The sequence below is a fragment of the Alternaria dauci genome, chromosome 10 (assembly GCF_042100115.1).
Source record: "Alternaria dauci strain A2016 chromosome 10, whole genome shotgun sequence".
NCBI lineage: Eukaryota > Fungi > Ascomycota > Dothideomycetes > Pleosporales > Pleosporaceae > Alternaria > Alternaria dauci.
In genome coordinates this window covers 110,220-133,935 of record NC_091281.1, presented here as the reverse complement: position 1 = coordinate 133,935, position 23,716 = coordinate 110,220, and the positions used below count along the sequence as shown (strand labels likewise).

General features: G+C 46.9%; 7 protein-coding genes across 7 annotated transcripts; 2 read left to right on the top strand and 5 right to left on the bottom strand.

Moving 5' to 3' along the window:
* Positions 1–147: 147 nt before the first annotated feature.
* ACET3X_009516 (uncharacterized protein) lies at positions 148–1,232 on the bottom strand (the record flags this gene model as incomplete). Its single annotated transcript, XM_069455809.1, has 2 exons — positions 148–1,070; positions 1,151–1,232. 2 exons carry the CDS (start codon positions 1,230–1,232, stop codon positions 148–150), a joined length of 1,005 nt encoding a protein of 334 aa, XP_069302349.1.
* Positions 1,233–1,479: 247 nt separating this feature from the next.
* Positions 1,480–2,513, bottom strand: ACET3X_009515 (uncharacterized protein; the record flags this gene model as incomplete). Its single annotated transcript, XM_069455798.1, has 2 exons — positions 1,480–2,022; positions 2,073–2,513. 2 exons carry the CDS (start codon positions 2,511–2,513, stop codon positions 1,480–1,482), a joined length of 984 nt encoding a protein of 327 aa, XP_069302348.1.
* Positions 2,514–2,712: 199 nt separating this feature from the next.
* ACET3X_009514 (uncharacterized protein) lies at positions 2,713–3,230 on the bottom strand. Its single transcript, XM_069455787.1, has 2 exons — positions 3,053–3,230; positions 2,713–2,986 (listed from the first exon to the last, which is right to left on the bottom strand). Exons 1-2 carry the CDS (start codon positions 3,125–3,127, stop codon positions 2,783–2,785), a joined length of 279 nt encoding a protein of 92 aa, XP_069302347.1. The 5' UTR covers positions 3,128–3,230; the 3' UTR covers positions 2,713–2,782.
* Positions 3,231–17,765: 14,535 nt separating this feature from the next.
* On the top strand, positions 17,766–19,338 carry ACET3X_009513 (uncharacterized protein). The gene has a single exon (XM_069455776.1). It carries the CDS (start codon positions 17,812–17,814, stop codon positions 19,219–19,221), a length of 1,410 nt encoding a protein of 469 aa, XP_069302346.1. The 5' UTR covers positions 17,766–17,811; the 3' UTR covers positions 19,222–19,338.
* A 366-nt stretch (positions 19,339–19,704) lies between these two features.
* Positions 19,705–21,402, top strand: ACET3X_009512 (uncharacterized protein; the record flags this gene model as incomplete). The annotated part of the gene is made up of 1 exon (XM_069455765.1): positions 19,705–21,402. One exon carries the CDS (start codon positions 19,705–19,707, stop codon positions 21,400–21,402), a length of 1,698 nt encoding a protein of 565 aa, XP_069302345.1.
* A 301-nt stretch (positions 21,403–21,703) lies between these two features.
* ACET3X_009511 (uncharacterized protein) lies at positions 21,704–22,253 on the bottom strand (the record flags this gene model as incomplete). Its single annotated transcript, XM_069455754.1, has 3 exons — positions 21,704–21,739; positions 21,787–22,085; positions 22,136–22,253. 3 exons carry the CDS (start codon positions 22,251–22,253, stop codon positions 21,704–21,706), a joined length of 453 nt encoding a protein of 150 aa, XP_069302344.1.
* Positions 22,254–23,227: 974 nt separating this feature from the next.
* ACET3X_009510 (uncharacterized protein) lies at positions 23,228–23,640 on the bottom strand (the record flags this gene model as incomplete). Its single annotated transcript, XM_069455743.1, has 2 exons — positions 23,228–23,411; positions 23,477–23,640. 2 exons carry the CDS (start codon positions 23,638–23,640, stop codon positions 23,228–23,230), a joined length of 348 nt encoding a protein of 115 aa, XP_069302343.1.
* Between the last annotated feature and the right edge of the window lie 76 nt (positions 23,641–23,716).

Here is a 23,716-nt window from a genome sequence, read left to right as displayed (position 1 = left end):
CAAGTCTGAAAAACATTCATGACATCGCACAAGCATGAACAGATACTCACAGACCCGCGTAGACAAGGCAAAGACGCATCGAACATGGTATATCCAATTGCTCCAAGTTTTTCCACCATCTACCCTCCCAAACCAGACCCCTTACACCTAATACACACCCGGCAACACCCCCGCCCTCCCCCCATCCGTAAGCTGCACACTCCCATTAACAAACGTCCCCGCCTTGCCCACCAAAAACAACATCAACCCGCCCACATCCCCAATCCCCCCCATCCTGCCCTGCGGAATCTGACTCGGCCCAAACACCACTTTCTCCAGCCCCACCGTCATATCACTCGGATACGGGCCGGGACACACAATATTACTACGGACGCCCCATTCCGCTAAGACCGTTGCTAGCATTTTCCCGAGGTGGGAGGCAGCAGCTTTACTAGCGTTGTATGCGAGACCCGCGGAGACGATGCGGAGGTAGGAAGCGACGGATGCAACAGTGATGATGTGTGCGAGACGGTCGTCATCCGCGTCTATCCCGTTCTTCGCCGCGACATCAAGATCGCGGTTCCGTGCTGTACTCGGGCCGCTTACTTTCCCTGTCGCCCATCCGCGCCGCGTATTCGCTGCGTCGAGGAGGGGCAGAAACGATGCGCTGACGCCGATGACGGATTGTGTGTTGATTGCCATGGCGGCGGTCCAGCCAGTTTTCTCATCGTCATACCCGGCGAGCATGGCGTCGGCGAGTTGCTGGATGTTTTCCGCGGCGTAAATGTCTTTGCCGTTTCGGGGCCCGAGGACGCCTGCGTTGTTGATGAGGACGTCGACGTAGCCGATTTCTTGTTTGATGGTGTCCGCGGCGGCGCGGACGGAGGATAGGTTTGCTACGTCGCAGGGGAGGGCGTGGATGGAGCCGGGTGTGTATTGGGGGTCGTGTGGTGCGGTGGATTGGATGTCGTCGGCGGCTTTTTGTAGGACGTCGGCGCGCCGGCCGAGGAGGTAGATGTGTGCGGCGCCATTTTGGTAGAGGGCGGATGCGATGGCGAGGCCGAGACCTGGTGGTGGTGGTGGTGAGTGTGCTGTTGGTTATGGTGGTATGGTTTAAGGGCGCAGGATGGCGCGGGGCTTGGTGGGGTAGCTTGGAGCTTCAGGGACGTACCACTGCCGCCGCCGGTTATGACGACTACTAGGCCTTTGGCGGAGAAGAGATCGGCTGGTCTGAGGGGCGTTGCTACGTCCATGGTGGTACAGGTGTAGGTTGTGCGACGACGGCTCGGGGTTGCTCGAACAGAAGTATCTTACGAGTAGACGTCGGCCTCGGTTATCCCGATATATGTCGATGCGATTGCGTCACAAAAGGACGCGAATAAGCCGCTTTGTAATGTCTCCGAGAGATACCGTGTGTGAATTTTCTAATCATGGGGGGTATCGTGCGAACCTGCAGACCTCATCAACGCCAACTTCTCTTGTCCTGTTGCCCATGGCTCACTAGCTGATGCCCCCGACGATCTTCAACCCCAGATTCTCGGCCGAGTACGCTAGTATGTACCGGCATGGGTGCCACGCGACATGCAATGCCGGCGTCGGCACATCAATCGTGTGAACAATGTCCCCCGTATGGACATGCGCAATGCGAATCTTTTTCTCCTCCTTGTCGTCCGAGCCAGCCGTCACATAGCTGCCGTCGAACGAGAAATCGACCGACTTGATGATGCCGCCCGTCAGCTCCAGCGTGCGTGTGCATATCCATTCCTGTGTGTCCCAGAGCGAGATGAGCGCGTCGCCGCCGCCGGCAGCCAGATACTCGCCGCTGGGCGATAGTGAGACGGCGTAGCATGCAGAGGTGTGGGCGTTGAGCGTGAGCGTGTTTTCAAACGAGGGGTATTGCAGCAGGCGCACGCTGCCGTCGCCGACGGTCGAGTAGAGGTGGTTGCCCGACCAGTCGAAGACGCATTGGTTTGTTTGGTAGACTTGCTGGTGCTCCGAGACGACGCTGAGAGCCGATCGATCAATGGTGACGAGGAGGTTATCCTAGGACTATGTTAGAGCGTATTGTATCACGTCTTTTCATAGTCAATCACCTTTCTCCCTGCAACCAATCCGCTGCCATCTGGTGTCCACGCCAGCGTAAACGGACACTCGCCGACTTTCACTTCGCCCACACTAGCCTTAGACCGTATGTCCCAGAACCTGACCATGCCATCCGACGTCGCGCTCGCCAGCTCATTCTCATTGATTGGGTGGAACGCGACGCGTTCGAGCGCGGCCGTCGTATTGGGCGTGCGCAGCTCCGTCGAGTTTTTCGCATTCGTCTTTTCCGGGTTCCAGATGCGCAGTGTCCTGTCCGCGGCGCCCGTGGCAATAAACGTGCCAGACGCGTTCCAGGACAGCGAGCGGATGTAGTGCGATGTCGAGACGGCGTTGGGGCGCGGACTGTCTTGGTACACGGACGTTTTGAGCTTGCGGAAGTGTTCGTGGAAGGCGTCGGATTTGATGGAGCGCGCGCGTATTGGGGGCGCCATGGTGGAGAGGTCGTGGTCTGTGTGATTTGTGGCGGTTTGGTAGAAATGCGACGGTGAGGTTGTGTCGTGGGTTGCGCGCAATCGAGAAGCTCAAGCTCAAGCTCACGGACCATGCTTCGCCAACCGCAGCTCACGATGCGACTAGCAATGACGTGCAACACATCTGGATCACCATGCAGGGCAATAATCACATGGACATACGCGCATTTGTCTTCGTTTAAAACTTCATTCCTCATTAAATATCGTGTTGCGACGTATATCATCGCCCCCTATTGCTTCTTACTCTCAGCACCCTCCTTCTGCATGCCCTCGCAGCCCACAAGATTTCCCGCCTTCTCCTCGATGCCTCCCAGGCCTTGCTGGCTGGGATCACGGTTCGCTGATGCCGCCTTCATTGCCTCGACGGCTTGCGACTTGTCCTGCGCGCCCGATGCCTTCCATGCCTCGGCGCCCGTAACGTTTCCGATGGTCTCCTGTTGAACAGATCAGTATTGTGAATGTGGTCAAGTGTCTGCGACAAAGGCATCATCGTGTCGTACCTCAGCTGCGCCCTTGACGTATTGCGCGTGCGAAGAGACAAGGCCGGGGTTGTTTGGTGCGGGTGGTGCAGACATGTTGGTTTGTAGTATGGTTGCCGTGTAGGTGTGAAGGAAGTTATGCGTTGGTCTAAGGTAGGAATCAGACAATTTAGAGACGTAGATGGTCGATGGTCTGCAGCAGCTCGAGGTTTGGATACTATATGACATGGCGGTTACGTTGACGTCATCAGCAGCACGTCACGTGGTAGCGCGCTAGGCTCACGCGTAAACGTAAGCACTGGACCCTTCTTTTGCGACTGCGCGGGTCACAGCCTCGTCAGGCTACATGGCATCTGAATGCCATCATGGTCACAAGTAGGCGACGGTTTGTCTTTTCGTGTTTTTATTCGTGGGTGCAGCCTGCGCTGCGCAAATTCTCTAGTGGCCGTTCGGATCGAGAGTGTAGCGTCGCTTTTCCGTCTCCTGGGAGGCCTCCTGTATCGCGACAATCATCGGGTTGATATTCGGGATGGCAGTTCGGATCGAATCATGGCATCTGAACTCGAATCGTATAGCTACCAGCCATCGTGTCATTGCCTACCATGGTTTATTTCCAGAGTCGGCTACATGGGCTCGTCAGGAGGGTTATCGCTGTCCCGTTCATGCAGGTAAGACGGGCCAGGCGATTCTCTCGACCCCAAGTATTTTTTGCGCAAAGCATTACACATCCAAGAGTTTTCAAGACCGACATTCTCTGGTAAGAGTACCTGCCGGTTCAGGCAATGTACCACGGTACCTATCTCAAGTCATTGCTACGTACCCATCAACAACATTCCAAGGTTGCGTGTCCTAGCACGAGTAGCTGCAGTGTTTCCAGCACCGGAGACGTCACTTGACCCGACCCCTATCACGACGCCGAATACGGCTCTTGCCATGCAAGCACTGTTCGCCTGAAAAGCACTTGTTCAACGGGGAGATCGCCTAAATCGCGGGCTGCGAGCGCTGCAGTGGTGGTGGCGGCGACGGCGGCGACTCCAGTTCTAGAGCCGCACGGATCTGGACGTCTGTCACAGCCATAACCGTTTATGGCAACTACTATCTACACATGAATTTCCAGGCCCTACAAAGGTGTAGTCTTCCTTGGCTCTGTGTTCAAATTTCACGGTACTGACCGTTAGTAGAAATGCCCGGTAATTATGTGGTAGCTAGATGCCGTAGATTCGAGTCTAGGAGCCAAAGGAGACTATCTGAAAGGAGTTGTAAAATACTTTCACAGTATGTATAAATACCTTTGCATCGAGATGTACTCTCTACCCAGCCATTCTTCAAGTATCAACTCTTTCTCCAAGTCTTCTCTACACCAGATTTACATCATGAAGCTTTCTACCTTTGTCATTCTCCTCGCTGCTGGTTTCGCCGCCGCTGCACCTCTTCCTGTTGAGCAGGATCGATTAAGTTCAGGACTTATCATAGATTCGGCCAAAAACGATGCGGCTCCTCACAGTCTCAACAACCGAGATTCTGATTCTTCTCTTCAAACCCGACAAGATCAGCTCAGCTCAGGATTCCGTATCAATCCAGCCAAAGACGATGCCGCCGGCCTTCAAATCAGCAAATAAGTAAGCAAGCTATAAAACTAAAATCAGTAATGACTTTCTAACTATGTCGAAGTAATCGCATTCTCGCATTGAGATACAAAGCACTGGGGTCTATGAGATGGTTTTGAGGGTACGGAGGAGTTGCCTTAATGTTTAAATATGGCCTGGCTACAGGCACGAATGCGTTGAAGTTATAAGAAGCTACAATCCTGACAAGTCGGCCTTATCCACGAGTGCAAAGAGTTTCCTTTGGGTAACCCGGTAAAGCCTATTGTATAGCAATAATCATTTGGGTTGTGTCTTGGGGAACAGTTGCCTCGGCTTTATCGAGTGCGATTTTGATTAGAGTAATGAAATGTTATTTTCCCCTAATAGTATCTGGTGAAGCATCTTTGTATTCGCTATGCGCGGCCGTAAGGTGTCCGAAGACGCACTCAATGTCCGTCGGAACGTTGCTGAGCCCATCAGACTTGCTGTTACCTAGCTGGCCCTAACGATCTATCGTCGCCGCCCAACATAGCTTGAGGAGATCTTTGTACTAGACGATGATCTTCTAGTCGTTTTTACTGAGGGTGCCCCTGACCATAACGTTGTGTAAAGCATCTTCATCTTCTGTCTACCGGCCTTTACTATTCTCTTTTGGGGCTCGTTGTCGCGAAGATTCCAGGAACTCCCCGAAAGGTGTCCTGAGCTTGCAGTGTCTCGATCTGATTGTAGATACTGTTCCAGCGAATACCATTGCTTATGCGAGGCTTGCGCCGCTAAATTGTATGCCAAAGACTTGGATTAATTGCTGACTTGTGCATTATGCCGCCTTTTTCCTCTTTGCGGACTTGTGTACAGCGATTTTATCGGATTAGAGGCAATTTGGAAAGGTTGGATTGGATTCGCTTTAACTGAATCGGCCTTCTTGCTCCAAAACCAAACTTGATGTAATAGGCGTTTAACCCAATAAGGAGAGAACCCGGGCTCTGGATTGATTTGGATCGTACCCCAGATCCAGATCCATGGCCCAAATGGTGCATGGCATATCGGGACAGGGATGTGTCATCGAGGCCAGTTCTGGTGCTGACGGGACCGGGAGCGAGACTGCCAAGCACATCCTACTCGTGCTTACTACACGGGCCTGCGAAAGCGCGCATCCGTACTCAAACATGGCGTATACAAGTCGACGGAGAATGTTGCGTCTATTGTCTTCAGAATGGTCGCTGATCTTGATGGATGTTGAAGAGATTACGTGATCGGTTCAACTACCAGGGGCGGAGTTTTTTGGCCCGAGCAGCCGAAATGAGGCCAAACTTGAACGGGGATCCCTATCTATGTCTACGATTTTTTATTTTCTGCAAGTGTAGGGGTATTATTAAAATATAACTTTAAAGAAATAAAAAGTAGCTATCCCTCTACTTATTAGTTATAAAAGTTAATAAAAAAGATAAAGTAATAATATAGTTTAAATATAAGACTAATTAGTATTTTATAAGGGTAAAGCTCTAACATCTATATATAAAAACTAAAGTTAAATAAATTTACTAAAGGTAACTAAAAAAAGATACCTATTAAACCTTAGTAGGCCTAATAAGGATTACTAGCTATTAGCTAGTAATATAATTATAATATATTATAAAGGGAGAGAGGAGAGGATATAGTATATTTACTATAACTAAGAAGAGGTTATATAAAAACTAAGCTACTTCTAACCTTTATACTAATATTAACTTATAAGCTTTAATACTATATATAATTAATTTATACTATATATAATTACCTTATATATAAATACTATAGTAATCCTTAATAAAGTATATAATAAGAATAATTATACTTTAGTAGAGGAGGTCTTACTTATACTAATTAATAATATAAAAGATCTAAGTATTATATATATTAGTAAACTACCCCTAAAAGTCTTTTAGGAGTTAGAGGAGTATAAACTTAAGATCCTTTAGTACTTTTACTATACTAAACCTAATAAGGACCTTATAAAAGAGACTAAGGTTAGCTATATTATAATAAAAGAGATAATAGAAAAGACTATAATAATAATCTTAAGGAAGAAAAGGTTTAAGTTAATATTTATTATATATACTAATATATATTACCTTATTAAGCTTATTAGGTATAGCTACTTAGCTGTAGTAACCTTAGGCGTTAGTAAAGAGATTAAGGAGTAGCTATACTAATAAATCCTAGATATTAATAAGGTAGTTAAGGAGAGAGATCTAGGTATTTTAAAGAGGGAGTTTAGATATATACTATAAGAAGAGTAAAATAAGATATAAATAACTATACTACTAGTATTCCTCTAACTAAAGTTTATTTTCTAGTAGTAATAGTATTATAAATAGCGTTTAAATAAGGCTTTAACTATAACTATAAAGATAGTAAAAGGAGGTTATAGTTAGTATTAATATAGATATAATAAAGAAGGGATATAGTAATGGTAGTTATAAAGGGTAGATATAGTAAAGGATAGTATATAAGTTAAAAGGTTATTATAGTCTCTAGTCTACGTATAATACTATTATATATCTTTAGTATCTAGTATTTATAATATACTATATATATACTAGTAGTACTAAATATAAGCTTATATAAGCTTATAGTTACCTAGTTAATACTTTATCTTAAAAAAAGTCTCTAAATATACTATAATAATAATAAAAAAAAAGTCTATAAAGGCTAAGGCTAAGTTACCCCTACTATATCCCTTCCTTATAATACTTATATTACTACTAACTATAACCTATAAAGCCTTTTACTACCCCTATAGTTATAGTTATAGCCTTATTTAAATATAGCTATCTATAATACTATTACTACTAGATAATTAACTTTAGCTAGAGGAATACTAGTAGTATAGCTATCTATACCTTATTTTACTCTCCTTATAGTATATATTTAAACTCCCTCTTTATAATACTTAGATCTCTCTCTTTAACTACCTTATTAATATTTAGGATTTATTAATATAGTTACTCCTTAGTCTTTTTACTAACGCCTAAAGCTACTATAACTAAGTAGCTATACTTAATAAGCTTAATAAGGTAATATATATTAATATATATAATAAATATTAACTTAAACCTTTTCTTCCTTAAGATTATTATTATAGTCTTTTCTATTATCTCTTTTATTATAATAAAGCTAACCCTAGTCTCTTTTATAAGGTCCTTATTAGGTTTAGTATAGTAAAAGTACTAAAGGACCTTAGGTTTACGCTCCTCTAACTCTTAGAAGACTTTTAGGGGTAGCTTACTAATATATATAATACTTAGATCTTTTATATTACTAAATAGTATAAGTAGGACCTCCCCTACTAGGGTATAATTATTCTTATAGTATAATATATTAAGGATTACTATAGTATTTATATATAAGGTAATTATACATAGTATAAAATAATTATATATAGTATTAAAGCTTATATATTAGTATTAGTATAAAGGTAAGAAGTAGTTAGGCTTTATATAACCTCCTCTTAATTATAGTAAATATACTATATCCTCTCTCCCCTTTATAATATATTATAATTATATTACTAGCTAATAGCTAGTAATCCCTATTAGGCCTACTAAGGTTTAATAGGTATCTTTTTAGTTACCTTTAGTAAATTTATTTAACTTTAGTTTTTATATATAGACGTTAGAGCTTTACCCTTAGATAACACTAATTAGTCCTATATTTAAACTATATTATTACTTTATCTTTTTTATAAACTTTTATAACTAATAAGTAGAGGGATAGCTACTTTATATTTCTTTAAAGTTTTATTTTAATAATACCCCTATACCTATAGAAAATAAAGAATTATATATACTATAATAATAATAAAAAAAGTCTATAAAGGCTAAAGCTAAGGGTCCCTAAGTATATAATTAAATTCTTTTTTAGTAAACTTATATAATAGGCTAAAGGATTAAATATAAGTCTAGAACTTATACTTAAAGTTACTTTTAAAGGGGTTAATCTTAATAATAACTTTATACTTACTATACTATTTAATAGTAGCTACTATAGTTACTAAGAGGGTTACTAAACTTACTAAAAATAGGCTCTTTATACTTATAATAATATTATATATAATAACCTTTATATTAGAGATACTAGAGCTACTAGATATACTAGATATACTAGATATACTAAATATATTAAAGTATAGGAGTTTAGAGAAGAAAATTAAAGTTACTTTAATATCTCTTTATTCTTAAGTACTATAGTTATAAGCCTAGATATAAGCTATAAACTATAGTTTAAAAACTCCTCTTCCCCCTAAATATTATAAGTAATAAAGGTTAAATCCTCCTTATATAAGGAAAGCTATATATAAAAGAAAGAAAGCTAAGTATAGGGTGTACTAAGTTATATAATATACTATTACGCTAAGATCTAATATCTAGGATAGTAGAGTACTTTAAGATAGTAGCGCTATTATAACTATCTACTAGTAAAGGGATAAAAGAGATAGTAAGACCTAAGGTAATAGGTATAAGAATATATTAGATCTTATTATTATACTTATTATAGTTAACTTAAATAGTTTATCTCTTATATAGATTATTAACTAGTTTTTCTATTATTTATAGAATTAGTATTATTATCCTTTAGTTATAATAATAACTCTTTTCTACCTAATTATTTTATATACTACCTTATAGACTATTACCTAAGCTTATCTTACCTTAGTATAAACTAAGCTTAGAGAAGTATAGCTTACCCCTATATAACACTAAACTCCTCTTCTCCCTAACGTTACTATAACTTTCTAGAACTACCTAAAGTTTAGGGCTTTAGCTTTAACCTATCTATTATTAAATATATATAGCTATATATAGTTAAAATAGGTGTTTAGGAGATATACTTTTACTATAATTTATTATAGTATCTTTTAATAGTATTATACTTACGTCTTTTACTAGTATATTTATTATTTAAATAATTATATTTAAGAAGGGTAAGTTTAACTTCTATATCTTATACTTTATTACCTTACTATACTAAAACTATAACCTATTAGAAACGTATTTAAGTCGTGTTAGAGAAGACTATACTATAGTTACCTTCCTTAGGGTATCCTCTATTATTATATATATAGGAGGTAAGTAGATAATATATTTATATCTACTTAGTATACTCCTTAGCTATATTAGAACGCTAGCTATATATTTATAAGATATAGTAGTTAGCCTAGTACCTAAGTGTTACACGGGGTTAGGCTATACTTCTCTAAGCTCGGTCCGTACTAAGGCGAGATAGATATTGGCGATAGTCCGTGAGGTAGGATATGGAATGATCAGGTGGAAAAGAGTTATCGTTGTAACCAAAGAATAACGCTACCAATTCTATAACAATAGAATAACTAGTTGACAATCTGTGTAAGAGATGAACTATTTGAGTTAACCACAACGAGTGTAATAATGAGATCCAACACATTCTTATACCCATTGCCATAGGTCCTGTCCTCCTTACCCTCCCTTCCAAGAGGGAGGCCTAGGAGGGCCGTGACCTCCCAATCCTCACTGGCCTCCCGGAGGCCAGGTCTTGGCGGGATGCCATTCCTTTCACGTGATCTGGGCCCCGCCCTAGATCCACTTTCGTCCAACGTGTCCGCCCGATGGTCTTCCTTCATGCGACCTGCATGAAAGGAAGGCAATTCCTTGTTACCTTGTAACATTACCCCCCCTCTTAGGCGTATCGTCTCGATACCCTGGATTATCGTTTTCCCGCGCCTAGTCCGGCGGCGGTGGTGGAGGTATAGCTACTCCGGTGGTGTCGTATCCTCTCTTTCCTCTTTTCCTCACTTTCCCTGACCATGCCCAAGGTTCAGACTTCTCGACGCGTCCGTACCCAGAACTCGACTCAACAGCGCCAGGCTCGTGCTGACCGTATCCGCCAACAAGGGAACGAGATGACCTTTCGTTGCAAGCGGTGTGAGGAGAAGAATCTTCGTTGTTTCGTGGACACTGCCTCTGGGCAGTGTGCGGGCTGTATTTCGGTGAAAGCTGAGTGTAGCTTATTTGTGACTGAGGAAGAGTGGGAGAAGGTTGAGGCTGAAAAGCGCGAGAAGCGCTTGGCGCTTCTTCGAGCTGAGGCCGAGGTCGCTCAACTTCGGCTGGAAGTGGCAGAGACTGAGGCGCGAGAGCGAGCATTCGCTGATCGAGATCACGCCATTTTGAGTCTTCAGGATCGCGCGAAAGAGCAAGCCGAGGGGAACTCTGCCCCTGGTACGGACTTTCAACCAACTGAACCATCGCTACCCGGACTGTCGACTGACTTGGGCTGGTTGCAGGATGACGCTTCTTTCGATCCTTTTTCTGAATTCTTTTCTTCCCTTGAGGACCCGGTCCTCCCTTCTCTGGGTGTTTCCGATGGTACTCACGTACCTGTGACTTGCAGTTCGTCAAATTTTCTTTTGGTTCCCAAGTGTTCTGGCTCTCTGGCCATCCTAGCCACTTGACCAAGTATTTCCACTGACGACCGATTTTCCGCAGGTCCCTGATTTCTTCGACCTCGTACTCATCGTCTTCGAGCTCTATGTCGGTAGCTAGCTCGGCATCTGGAGGTGCTCTTTCCAGGAGTTTCTTGTGAAAGACAGGGTGGATGCGCATGCCTGGTGGGAGTTGGAGTTTGTAGTTTACGTTACCCATTTCCTCTAGAACCTCGAATGGTCCTATTCGGAGGTTGTCCAGTTTCTTGCTTGGTCGCTTAGTTTTCAAGTTCTGACGTGACAGGAAAACTTTGTCCCCCTTCTTAAAGGTTGGTCCCTCAATCCTTTGCTTATTAGCCGCCTTGGCTGTCGTGAGGTTCCTATGAGCTATGTTCTTGCTCAATTCTTCGTGCAGTCCTCGCATCAAGCGGGCTTTGTCGTCTGCACCTACTGCGATACTCTCTATATCTTTTGGATCTCGATGAGCAACCGGCTCATATCCGTAATTCGCGTAGTGTGGTGAGTACTTAGTCGTCGCAGACCTAGTACTATTGTAGGCCAATTGTGCTGTCGGCAAGAGTTCAACCCAATTGTCTTGCAGCTTGTTGGCGTACATCCTCAGATACTGTTCCAGTGTCTGGTTCGTTCGTTCCGTCTGGCCATCTGTTTCGGGGTGGAAGCTAGTCGATAGTTTCTTCTTCACACCCAGCTTTGCCAGGAATGTGTTCCAATACTTGGAAGTGAACAGTTTATCACGATCGGTGATGAATTCTTCAGGTATCCCATGTTCTGACATAAGTGCCTTGCTGACCTCATACGCGCATTCTTCTGCCGTAATGGTTTCTTCCGTGGGCACAAACTTTGCTCCTTTCGTGTGACGACACACGATGACTAGGACTGTGTCGCATAATCTTCCGGATCCTGGTTCTAACGACTTCGGGAGCTTCACTATGAAGTCCATTGTTACGCTGCTCCATGGTCTCGTTGGTGGCGGTAAGGGTTGTAACAGGCCATAGGGCTTATGTCTCTTGGGTTTGTTCTGATGACAAGCCAAACAGTTGCCTAGGACGTCCTGCACCTTCGCTCGCAAGCGTGGTATCGCAAACACCTTTGATAGTCGCCTGACCATTTCTTCTAGCGATGCATGTCCATACTCTGGGGACTCATGCAGTTCCTTGATGAGACTCGATCTCATGTGTGGGGGTACATATGTTCGATCGCTTCGAATCATATCTCGGTACTCTCGCTCGTCTTGTAACAGTTCGTCGGAGCCGTTCTCGTCAGGCTCGAACTGCCAGCTGGCCGCTCTCTGCTGCCACTGCTGCTGAAGTGTTTCTACCCGCTCGGCCACCTTAGCTATCTTAGCTAGTTCCGGCTGGTTGTAACGTAGTGTGCCATCAGGCATCTTCTTGAACATGGCGTCATGTGGTTCCTTATGATTTTCCTCGCGTAAGTCGGATCTCCTGCTTAAAGCATCCGCAGCTCCGTTGAGCGTTCCAGCGCGGTGAGTTATCTTGAAGTCGAACTGAGCTAGCATCTCAGCCCATCGGACTTGTCGTCGGTTGAGTTTCTTCGTTGTCATGAAACCTGCCAAGTTCTGGTGATCGGTAAAAACCTCGATCTGGTGTGGTAGTCCTAGCAAATAGACTTCCCACTGTTCAAAGGCATCGACTACTCCTAGTAGCTCCTTATCGTGAACGTCGTAGTTTAGTTCTGCTCCAGAGAACTTTCTTGAGTGGTAGAACACTGGTCTCCACTTTTTGTCTGGGCACTGCTGCGACAATACAGCTCCGAGTGCATAATCTGACGCGTCGGTCTCGACTCGCGTCTCTCGCTTTGGGTCGTACATCTCTAGTACTGGTGCCTCGAGGAATATCTGCTTGATTCGATCAAAAGCCTCCTGATGTTCCTCGTTCCATTTGAAACCAACTTCCTTCTTCGTGATCTCGGAGAGAGGTGTTGTGATCTTTGAGTAATCCTTGATGAACTTCCGGTAGTAGTTGGCAAATCCTAGGAAGGATTGCACGTCCTTGACTGTTTTGGGCGTTGGCCATTCCTGTACAGCCGCTGTCTTCTTTGGGTTCATCTTCACCCCCTCTGTGGATATTATGAAGCCTAGGTATTCCGTTTCCTTCGTGTGAAATTCGCACTTCCCCGGCTGCAGGTACAGCTTGTATTCCTTAAGCTTCCTGAGCACTTTCTTGACATGTTCCACATGTTCTTCTAGCGTCCCGCTAGAGTATACCAGCACATCGTCGATGTACGCTGTGACGAAGATTCCAAGGTACTCGTGAAGAGCGTTGTTGATGACTGACTGAAACGTTGCCGGGGCATTCGTTAACCCAAAAGGCATTACTGTGTACTCGAACAGTCCATATTTCGTTTTGAACGCTGTCATCCATTCGTGTCCTTCCTTGATCCTGATTCGGTGAAATCCTTCCCGAACGTCGAACTTCGTAAACCACTTGGCTCCCTGGAGTCGATCCATGAGCTCGGTTATTAGTGGTAAGGGATATCGGTTCTTCCGAGTAACGCTGTTCAACCTTCGGAAGTCGACACATAGTCGCCACTTCCCGTTAGGCTTCTTTACGAACAAGATGGGTGAGGCCATTGGGCCTGATCCCGGTCGGATAAATCCCTTCTTCAGATTCTTCTGGATGTACTCCCTTAGCTCAGCATCGTGCTCGGGCGATATGGGATACATAGGTCCTGGGCTTAACTTTGCCCCTTCATCTAGGATGATCTCGTGATCCCAATCCTGATGGTCTGCCAAGTCCGTGGCTTCGTTTTCCTCGAAGAGTTCTCTAAACTCGTCGGTCTGATACTCTCTTGGTATCTCTAGTGGTAAGGGTCCTTCCTTCGTGGTCGCGACTCGTCTTATCCATATGACTCCTACTCTTTGAGGGTCCTTCTCATAGATTCTCATGATCTTATGAGGCGAGATCTTGCCGAACCTCCCGTCCTGGGTTGAGCTCTGGTCCTTCGGGCTCACTCTTTGGCGTACTCTAGCAACCTTGTGCACAGGTTCTCTTCTGAGTATCGTCTTCATTCGCCAGTCGATGGCGGGGTTATGGGCATCTAGCCAGTCATAACCAATCAACATGTCTAGTCCTCCTAGTTCCATTATGTCGATATTCATTTGGCACTCTATGCCAGCTATCCGTAGCTTTGTTGATTCGGTTTCCATCCGTATCATGCCGTTTCCATATTCCATGGGTTTCTCGTCGGCTAACAGTACCGATACTGGGTTCTTCTTAACCCGGTAGGGTAGTTCGTGTTTCTCCACCACTCTGGGTGAGATCATCGTTCGTGCGGCCCCGCTATCTACGAGCGCCTCGATGTTTCGTCCCTGTACAGATACGGTCGTGAGCAGCTGCTTCACCCGACCATCGGTATCCTGCACCTTCCTAAGGGTCGTTTTAGGACTGCCTTCACCAGCGTGACCCTGTCCCTGGCGGCATCCTAGTTTTTTGACTGCTTACCTTTCCTGTACTTAGGAAAGTAGCCTGTGTCATTCTTTGAGCTGTAGTGCGTCAAGCACCTGTCGTCGTAACAGAAGCTCCAATGAATGTTCTGGTGAGGTATCTCCTCCCTGGTGATCCTCTTCCTTGGTTGAGCCTTCTTGGCCTCGTGAATCTCACAATCTGCTACCTCGCAGATGTTTGATGATAGGGTGCGATGGTAATAGTCATCCACCTTGTGTGCTTCCTTGAGCTGCTTGCGATGGAAGTCACACCCGTTCCTGCATTGCGTCCATAGAAGTCTGTAGTGGATCTCCACTTTCTCTGGTTCGTGTAGATGGCAGATGTCTGCTAGACATTCGTCTGCCCAGAGGTTCAGGTGGCAGCACCGGTCCTGGTCTGTCCTGCAATCCTCCTTATCTTGCTTATGGAACTCGCAATTTATCTTACAGTCATACCAACACAAATCCTTGTGATCCTTGGTATCTTCTACTTCGTGGGCTTCTTGGTCCTCGACCTCAACCATTGGATCATCGAAGTAGGGTTGTTGGTGTATCGCCTGATACCCAATTTCTTCGGCATTCGGGCCGGTAATCATGATTCGTTCGCGAACCGTGCATTCGTCGGCGTAGTGTGTCTTGTTACCACATACCCAACACTGGTTGTTGGCTAATCGTTCCATCACGATGGTGCCTTTGACCTTCCAGTCAGTCTTCTTTGGCTGGCCCATGGTGAGAACTTCGTTGTCCGGTTTAACTCTTGGGACGATTTCGTAGCCTTCCTTATCCTCCAAGCGTGCCTCTTCGTATAGGTCTAAGTCGCTTAGGTTGTCATCCGGCTCTATCCCGGCCGGGTAAGGCGTGCCTTGTCTGATCATCCGGATCTTGACAGCTGCCTGTTTGACTTGTTCTTCTTCGCAATCCCTAGCGAAGTGTCCTGTCTTCCCGCATCGGAGACATGCTTTGTTGTCGTAACGCCGCTGGCGTTCTTCCTTGGAGAGACCGTCGTGTCTTTTACCTCCTCGGGTTTTCTTGTCTTTGGCCTTCTCTTGTACCTTGCCGGTCATGATGGCGTCGCCATCCCTGTCGAATCTACCACGCTGTTTCTTCATGTTGGGCAGGTTGGGTCGGAAGTATTTCTTCTGATCGTTTCGTTCCCACAACCTGTTGTCGATACGCGTGGCTAGCTCGATCAGAGCGTGTAGCGTCCCGGGCTTATCGTGGTGTACAAGGCCGTCCTTGACATTCTCTTTGAGGCCTGCTTCGAATACCGTTCGAAGTGCCGCATCATCCCAATCGATCCGTGCTTGTAGTTGCTTAAATTCCGCCGTGTATGCCGATACTGACGAGGTCTGCCTCAGGCGAGTGATCTTCTTCTCTGCCTGGTTCTGAGCGTCTACTTCTCCGAAGATGCGTCCCATCTCTTGCTTAAACTCTGTCCAACTTGCGAATAAGGTACGGGTTCCTTCTTTGGTGCCCATGTGTTCTGCATCCAGCAGATAATCGTCCACATAGGGTTGCATCCAATTGGAAGCCTTATCCTTCATGTATGTACTGGCCATGAGGATCTTTTCCTGGTCGTTGGGTACCTCGTTGTACTCGCAGTACAGGTCGATGTTGGTGAGAAATACTCGTAGCTTTTCTCGTTCTCCACCGTATTTCTCTGGTGACGCTATCTTGGGTTTCTTTGTAGCAACGGGTCGTTCGTTAGGGGTCATCATCAGTTGCCCTGCAAGCTGATTGATCATTGCCTGCATCTCAGCAATCTGCTGAGCCTGCGTGGTTGTGTGTTGCCTAAGATTCCTGAGCTCGGTGACGTTAGGGTTCTCTCCCTCGTCATCGGATGCTTCCAGCATCTCATCATTTTCTGGGGTAGGGCGTGCTGGCGTCGAGGGTCCCTGACCCTGAGCCCTGTTGTTCTGCGCGTTTCCCTGATGAGCCATTGTTGAATCTTAATCGGGCTGTCCTGTTGGTTAAACGTCCACTGATATCCAAGGTGGTTAAAGTGTTACACGGGGTTAGGCTATACTTCTCTAGGCTCGGTCCGTACTAAGGCGAGGTAGACTAAAGCGGTAGTCCGTGAGGTATCGTATGGAATGATCAGGTGGAAAAGAGTTATCGTTGTAACCAAAGGATAAACAATACCAATTCTATAAACGATAGAATAACTAGTTGACAATCTGTGTAAGAGATGAACTATTTGAGTTAACCACAACGAGTGTAATAATGAGATCCAACACATTCTTATACCCATTGCCATAGGTCCTGTCCTCCTTACCCTCCCTTCCAAGAGGGAGGCCTAGGAGGGCCGTGACCTCCCAATCCTCACTGGCCTCCCAGAGGCCAGGTCTTGGCGGGATGCCATTCCTTTCACGTGATCTGGGCCCCGCCCTAGATCCACTTTCGTCCATCGTGTCCGCCCGATGGTCTTCCTTCATACGACCTGCATGAAAGGGAAGCAATTCCTTGTTACCTTGTAACACTAAGTTACTTCCTAATAATAGGAGTATAGGTTTAGCCTAGAATATATTAGAAATATATTAGAAATCTATTTACCTATATATATAACTTTAACTATATTAGAGTTACTCTTATCTAGCACATTATTACTATCTAGAGAAAGGTAATAGAATAGGCGGTTAAGATCCTTAAACGCGTTTTTAAAGGGTAAAGAAGGTATTTTAAAATAAAGAGGATTAAAGACTAGTAATACGCCTAATCCTCTCTCTATTATACTATAAGAACGTAGTAGTAATAGGATAGTAATACGTTATAATATAAATTTCTAGTTTTCCTATTATACGGGTGTTAGAGTGTATAAAAATACTATCATAAGGATATTAAAGTATCTCCTTAGTATAGCTAAAGAAGAGAGAAGGATATAAGTGTTATTTATATATATACTTTTATATATTAATTAATAAAAGAAAAATCTTATCTTTCTTATATACTTATATTCTTACTTACTATTAAGATGAGTGTTATGCCGTCGCTTCTTATTCTTGCTAGGGGCTCTACCCTAGTAAGTGCGTGCCTAGGTTAAACAGTATACTCCTCTTATTTTGAGTAATCACCCTATGCACCGGCACACCATGTGTAGCGCACTAGACCTACTATAGTAGGACTTAATCTGACCTGACCATAGACTATACCTAATAAAGAACACAATCCTGAGTCGCGTTATCGGGTATGGTCTGCCGAGGTAAATCCTATGGTCAGATGAGCTGCGCTCTCTCCCTATCTCTACATAACCTTTACACACCACTCGTCAGTCCGATTTTGAGCCTCAACAGCCAGCATGGCGCCCCAAGACTACAACCATGGCGTCCCAGGCCTGCCATACTTTACCCCAAAACACCTCACCAATCCAGGAACACCAGCTCCCCACGCTCAGCAAAATGAGTCCACACCAACACTCTTCACACCCCTCACGATCCGCGGCACCACGCTGCGCAACCGTATCCTGGTAGCACCCATGTGCCAGTTCAGCACCGCATCCGAGGGCCCAACTACAGGCGCATTAACAGACTACCACATCGCAACGCTTGGCCACTATGCCCTCAAAGGCGCAGGCCTAGTCTTCATAGAAGCAACCGGCGTGCAAGCCAACGGCCGCATATCGCCAAACTGCCCCGGTCTTTGGAGCGACGCCCAGATCCCTGCGCTGCGAAGAGTGTCGGACTTTATCAAGAGCCAAGGAGCTCAGAGTGGCATTCAGCTAGCCCATGCTGGGAGAAAAGCGAGTACGTGTGCGCCTTGGATCGCGGGCGCACAGAAGACGGCTGGCGGGACGAGGAAAGTCAGTGTGAAAGCTGATGTTGATGCGGGGGGCTGGCCGTCCGATGTTGTTGGGCCCATGAGTGGTCAGGAATGGGTGTGGGATGGCAAGGCGGCTGACGACGAGAGCAGCGGATACTGGACGCCTCGGGCTTTGAGCGAGCAGGAAATCAGGGTCTTGGTGCGAGACTGGGCGGCCGCTGCGCAGCGAGCAGTGATGGCGGGTATCGATGTGATTGAGATTCATGCCGCGCATGGCTACCTCATTCACCAATTCCTGTCTCCTGTTACAAACCAGCGGACGGACAAGTACGGTGGTTCGTTTGAGAACCGTACACGTCTTCTTGTCGAGATCATCAACGCTATTCGTGCCGTTATCCCGGAAAGTATGCCCTTGTACCTCCGCATCAGCTCGACAGACTGGATGGAAGAAACGGAAACAGGCAAGACCCTCGGCTCCTGGGACGTCGAAAGCTCGATCCGTCTTGCGAAAATGCTTCCGGGACTGGGAGTCGATCTCTTGGACGTGAGCAGTGGCGGGAACCATCCGGAGCAGAGAATCAACATGCTCGATTCAAAGGACTACCAGATTAAAATCGCGGCACAGATCCGGGCTGAGCTCAAGAAAGAGGGTTTGCGTCTGTTCATCGGTGCGGTAGGTCTCATTACCGAAGCGCAGCAGGCGAGGGATATCGTTGAACAAGGTGGTGCGGCGGAGGCTGCGGCTACCCAGATTAATGACACGGAACTTGCGCAGGAGGCGAGGGCTGCGGTCAAGGTCACGGAAGGAAAAGAGCCATTGGCGGATGTGGTGCTAGTTGCGAGGCAGTTTATGCGCGAGCCGGAGTGGGTGTTGAAGGTGGCGTGGCAGCTGGGCGTTGAGGTTGCGTGGGCGAATCAGTTTTTGAGGGTGAGGTTTCCGAAGTTGTAGGTTCTCTGCAAGCAGCAATTTGGCTTTGAATATCTTGGGCGAATGTATTCAGGGTTAGATGGTTAGAACATGTGGAAGCTCTGGCTACTCAAGCTTGTTGCGCGATTTGCCAAAATTTTCCCATGAACGAACAGGTTCTCTCAAACGAGAGAATTCGCAAGTAAAAGAATGTTGCCCTTCATATCTTGATATGTGACTTGTTATGAACGACCCCCCACTACTGTATCAATGATATTGGAGGGTAAGCTGCGCCCACGAATAAGAGCACGGCTTGGGCAACCCCTGCCTACTTGCGACCACGATGGATTAGGCGATTTCCCGGCCGCCCTGCTTATCTTGATTGAGATCCTCCGCGCATAAGCGATCGCACGTGGTAAGATCGGTACGCCTGAGGTGAAACACAGCCTTGGGAGCAAGGAGGTGCGTCCGGGTTCTGCTTGCATCATCGTCCTAAAAGTATAACACTAACCTTACGTGAACGAGATGAGGCTGATCGACTGTCGCGGCGACTCCCTACGGATGCAGGAGTTCATCGGCAGCCCGCCAAACCCCTTTGCCATCCTCTCACACACCTGGGACAGCGAAGAAGTCAACTTCCAGGCCTTCAACGCCACCGCCACGCGCACCGCAGCCAAGGGTTGGACAAAGATCGAGCAAACATGCCGCGAGGCCCAGCGGTGCGGCTTCGACTACGTCTGGATCGATTCATGCTGCATCGACAAGACCAACAACGCCGAGCTGAGCGAGTCGATCAACTCCATGTTCCAGTGGTACAGCGAGGCCGACCTCTGTCTGGTCTACCTTGCTGATTTCGATGTGGGCGCTCCCGACACCGAGCGCGATACAATGCTACATGGTGCCCGCTGGTTTACACGCGGATGGACAATGCAGGAAATTATCGCTGCGCGAGCGGCAAATTTCTACGATCGTGCGTGGTGCCAGTTCGGGACGCGAGAATCTCTCCGCGACATACTTGCGTACATTACGAACATTGATGTAGAGGTCTTCGCTCCGCCACAAGGTCCCGATGCCTTGAGTACTCGTGATCTGCTCGATGCTATTCCCGTCGGCCGTCGCATGTCGTGGGCAGCGAACCGTCAAACCACCAGGCCTGAAGACGTGGCGTACTGTCTGCTTGGTCTGTTCCAAGTCAACATGCCGATGCTCTACGGTGAGGGTGGGGAACAGGCGTTTATTCGGTTGCAAGAGGAGATTATGCGCGACAGGAATGACCTCAGTCTTTTCGCATGGCGAGCGAGGGATGAGTCAACGCACCGTGGTATTCTTGCCCGCAGCCCGGATGAGTTTGCTGGGCTGAGCAGTCTTAAACTCGAACAGGATATCAAGTTCAACCCGGAATTCGCCATGTCTAACAAGGGACTGCGTATCAATACATCTTTGAGGCTTGCTGGAGACAAATATCCAGGGGAAGTCATAATGCCACTACACTGCCATGCGGAAGAACTCATTAGTAATTTCGTACCGCATACTGGAATATTTCTCAAGCACGAAGGCGCAAGCGTTTACGTCCGAACGAGGCCTCAGTCGTTCGCGCTCCTGAATGATTCGACGCCTGCCTCAAGCAGCAATACGATCTTCATTTCCAAGCGTGCGCGAAGAGCGGATGCCAACGCAATTGGTGCAGAGCATGCGAGCAAAGCCGACACCAATCCGGGTGCAGTCTACTTCATGATTCCAGGCATCAACGCTCACCTCCAATCCGAGCACCACGTCTCAGCCAGGCTGCTCGAAGTCGAGCCCAACAATCTCTGGGATGCCCACAACAACGTCTTCCTTACACGAGACATGCGAAGCTTCACGGCATTCCTCCGGTTCCAGGTTCAGGGACTACGCAACTTTGAGGGTCAGTGCGTAGTCGTCTTTGGCTTCACTGAAACTGTCAAGCCGTGGGTCCTGCTGAGCGATACAACTGACGAGCTGTTTGCTGCCGCAATGGCCCATGACTTCCGACGCATGGCCAAGATTGGCGCGGCAAGAGGGAGCTTGAGGAGCCAGGAGCAGTATCTGCGCACTATTATGGTCGCGGGAGGCTCGCTGAGCAAGTATGCGTCGGTCAAGGTACAGTGTAATCGGCAGGTTCGCAACAAGGAGATGGCTTTGGTGTTGAAGCTCAGTTTCTACAAGGGCAGCAGACTGACTGGCTTTGTATTCCGAGACTAGCCTTTTCGTTGAACCGGTATATACTGCCCTTCCACATGCTGCTGGTCGCGGTTCGGTCCGCATCTATTCTGGCCTTCTGACGGCGGGATATACCACAGGAACACCATCGCCATAATTCCTTGCTACGTCACTGCTCTTATCCAGCAAGAACCTTTTCTTTACTTGTCTCTATTGATGATGCCACTTAGTAAAGTGACAATTGTATTCGAAAATCTGCCATCTACTGATCTGGAGGCATAAGGAACGAGAAATTCCGACCGTTCGCGCATGTATCGCTCTATCTAGCCTCTTAGGCTACCTGCTAACCGACGGTCTCGAGCTCAATTGGCTCTACCATCTAATATCCTAGGATAACTAGCAAGAGCCTCGGCATCGAGCACGAACACTTTTGACCGCCTTGACATCCGTATCAACGACATCCTCCGCGTCATCAGACAACTCCTCCAGCAGCGCCATATACGCCTTGCCGCCCTTCTTCACCTTGCTCAGCATATCCTTCTGATCCGCGCTCCACTTCTCCCAGAGGTCACGAATCTTCTCGACCGAATCTTCAGCCTCCTGCTTCTCAATCTTGGCCGTCTTGCGCTCGAGGTAGTTCATCTCCCAGGGGGAGGGCTTGTCTTCGTCGTCGACACAGCGCGGGCCGTCCCAGCGCTTGCACAGGTGGGCGTGCTTGGCCGTGACTGGGGGTGTGAGGCTTGGATGGAATGGAACACGACAGAAGGGTACTTACTTTGCTTTAGAATTTCGGAGACAGCGGCTCTGTGGGAGTCGTTGTAGGTCCATTCTCTGTTCGCGAGAGCAGTAGTTGCGACGGAGGCGAGGGCGACGATGGCGAGGGTGAACTTCATGGTTGTGATAGTGTATTGGGGATGTGAAAATATTTCTGGAGAGGATGACTTGTGAATGTGGATGAGAAATGAATGGATAGGGAATGTCGAGATTATATACATTTTCTGTTTTTCCTGAGATTTGTGGTCTATAGGTTTCCGTGGTGCGGAGATAGATGTGTTCATGGATTAGGGTGGAGCTTGTGTGTGCAATCAATGGATCAGTTATTTAGGATAAAGTGCACGCTGGCTACTACTAAGGAAGCTGTCTCTATTGGGCTACAGGCAAAGACCTACCGTGGACGTATCCGCGGTGAGTGGGCTATGTCTCCATCGTCGTGTAACGCAGCGACTACCTTTAGGGTAACCCATGGGTTTGAAGCACTTGCACCGGGGTATTTGGTCCGCTGCAGCGATTTTGCTGACTACAAATTAGCTTTATGCTGAAGCTTTTCGCAACGTGGCACATGGTTGTCAGATCCTCAAAGTGACATGAACTCATGAGCTGGAAGAAGACCACTTGGTGCCAGAAGCCCTCATGATAACACATTGACGAGAGTGTAGCGCCGCTTTTCGGTCTCCTGGTGGAGGTCTACTGTATCGCGAAAATTATTGGGTTGAACTTCGGGGAGATCCCACATTCACGTCCGTTTCAAATTGCAAATTCAAGCGAAGAACCTTACCTTCTACAGATCAAGTAACAGGCTGTGCTTCACACGTAAATGAGGCTCTCACAGAAAGACGTACCACCCATCGAGGAACTGTTCTGTCAAGAAGTCCAGCTGCTTGCAACGAATGTATAGTGTTAAAGAAAAACACCTGCATAAAATTCACTATCTCAAGTTATCCAACCACCTTGTGCTTCCCTCCCTTTGCACAGCACTCTCCCATGTAATAGCACTCCTCCCCTACGTTCTCAACCTATCCATTAAAAAATGGTAAATCCGAACACAAAAAGCCACTCCACCCCCACACCATCCATGCCACCGTGCTACCTACGGACACTGATTCTCAATCTGCGGATCATTCAAATCCTCATCATGCGAATGCCACCCCTCATGCCCACCCCTATACCGTCCATTATACGCCCCATCGTCATTCGGATCAAGCACACGATTGCACCCAGAACACCGATTCCCATCAAGCCGCATCAGCGAGTGCGTGCCATGGTAGTCCAGCCTATACGAACCACATCAGTATCTTGTTTTCAAGAACATAGCGGTGAGAGAAGAAGGGGGACGCACGTCGTAGCAGTCCGACACGGCTTCACGGTAACAAGACGCCCGTCGTACTCGGATATAAAGGAGTACATCCCGTTGGAGTAGACCCACGTGTTGTCGCGCTCGGCCTTGTGGGAACGAGCGAGAGTGGCGAGGGTGGTGGGAGAGACGGAGGGGGCGGGAGTCATTCTGGTGATGAGGCGGTGCGCGGTGGGGGTTGCGCTTCCTGTTGGAGTTGGGGAGGGTGTAGTCGAGGGGGTGGGA

Excerpts from the sequence above, each read along its gene's own strand:
- ACET3X_009514 (XM_069455787.1), bottom strand. The coding sequence starts at position 3,127 with ATGTCTGCACCACCCGCACCAAACAACCCCGGCCTTGTCTCTTCGCAC. Across the intron at positions 2,987-3,052 it reads ACGTCAAGGGCGCAGCTGAG|GAGACCATCGGAAACGTTAC; the intron begins GTACGACACGAT and ends TCTGTTCAACAG.
- ACET3X_009513 (XM_069455776.1), top strand. The coding sequence starts at position 17,812 with ATGGCGCCCCAAGACTACAACCATGGCGTCCCAGGCCTGCCATACTTT.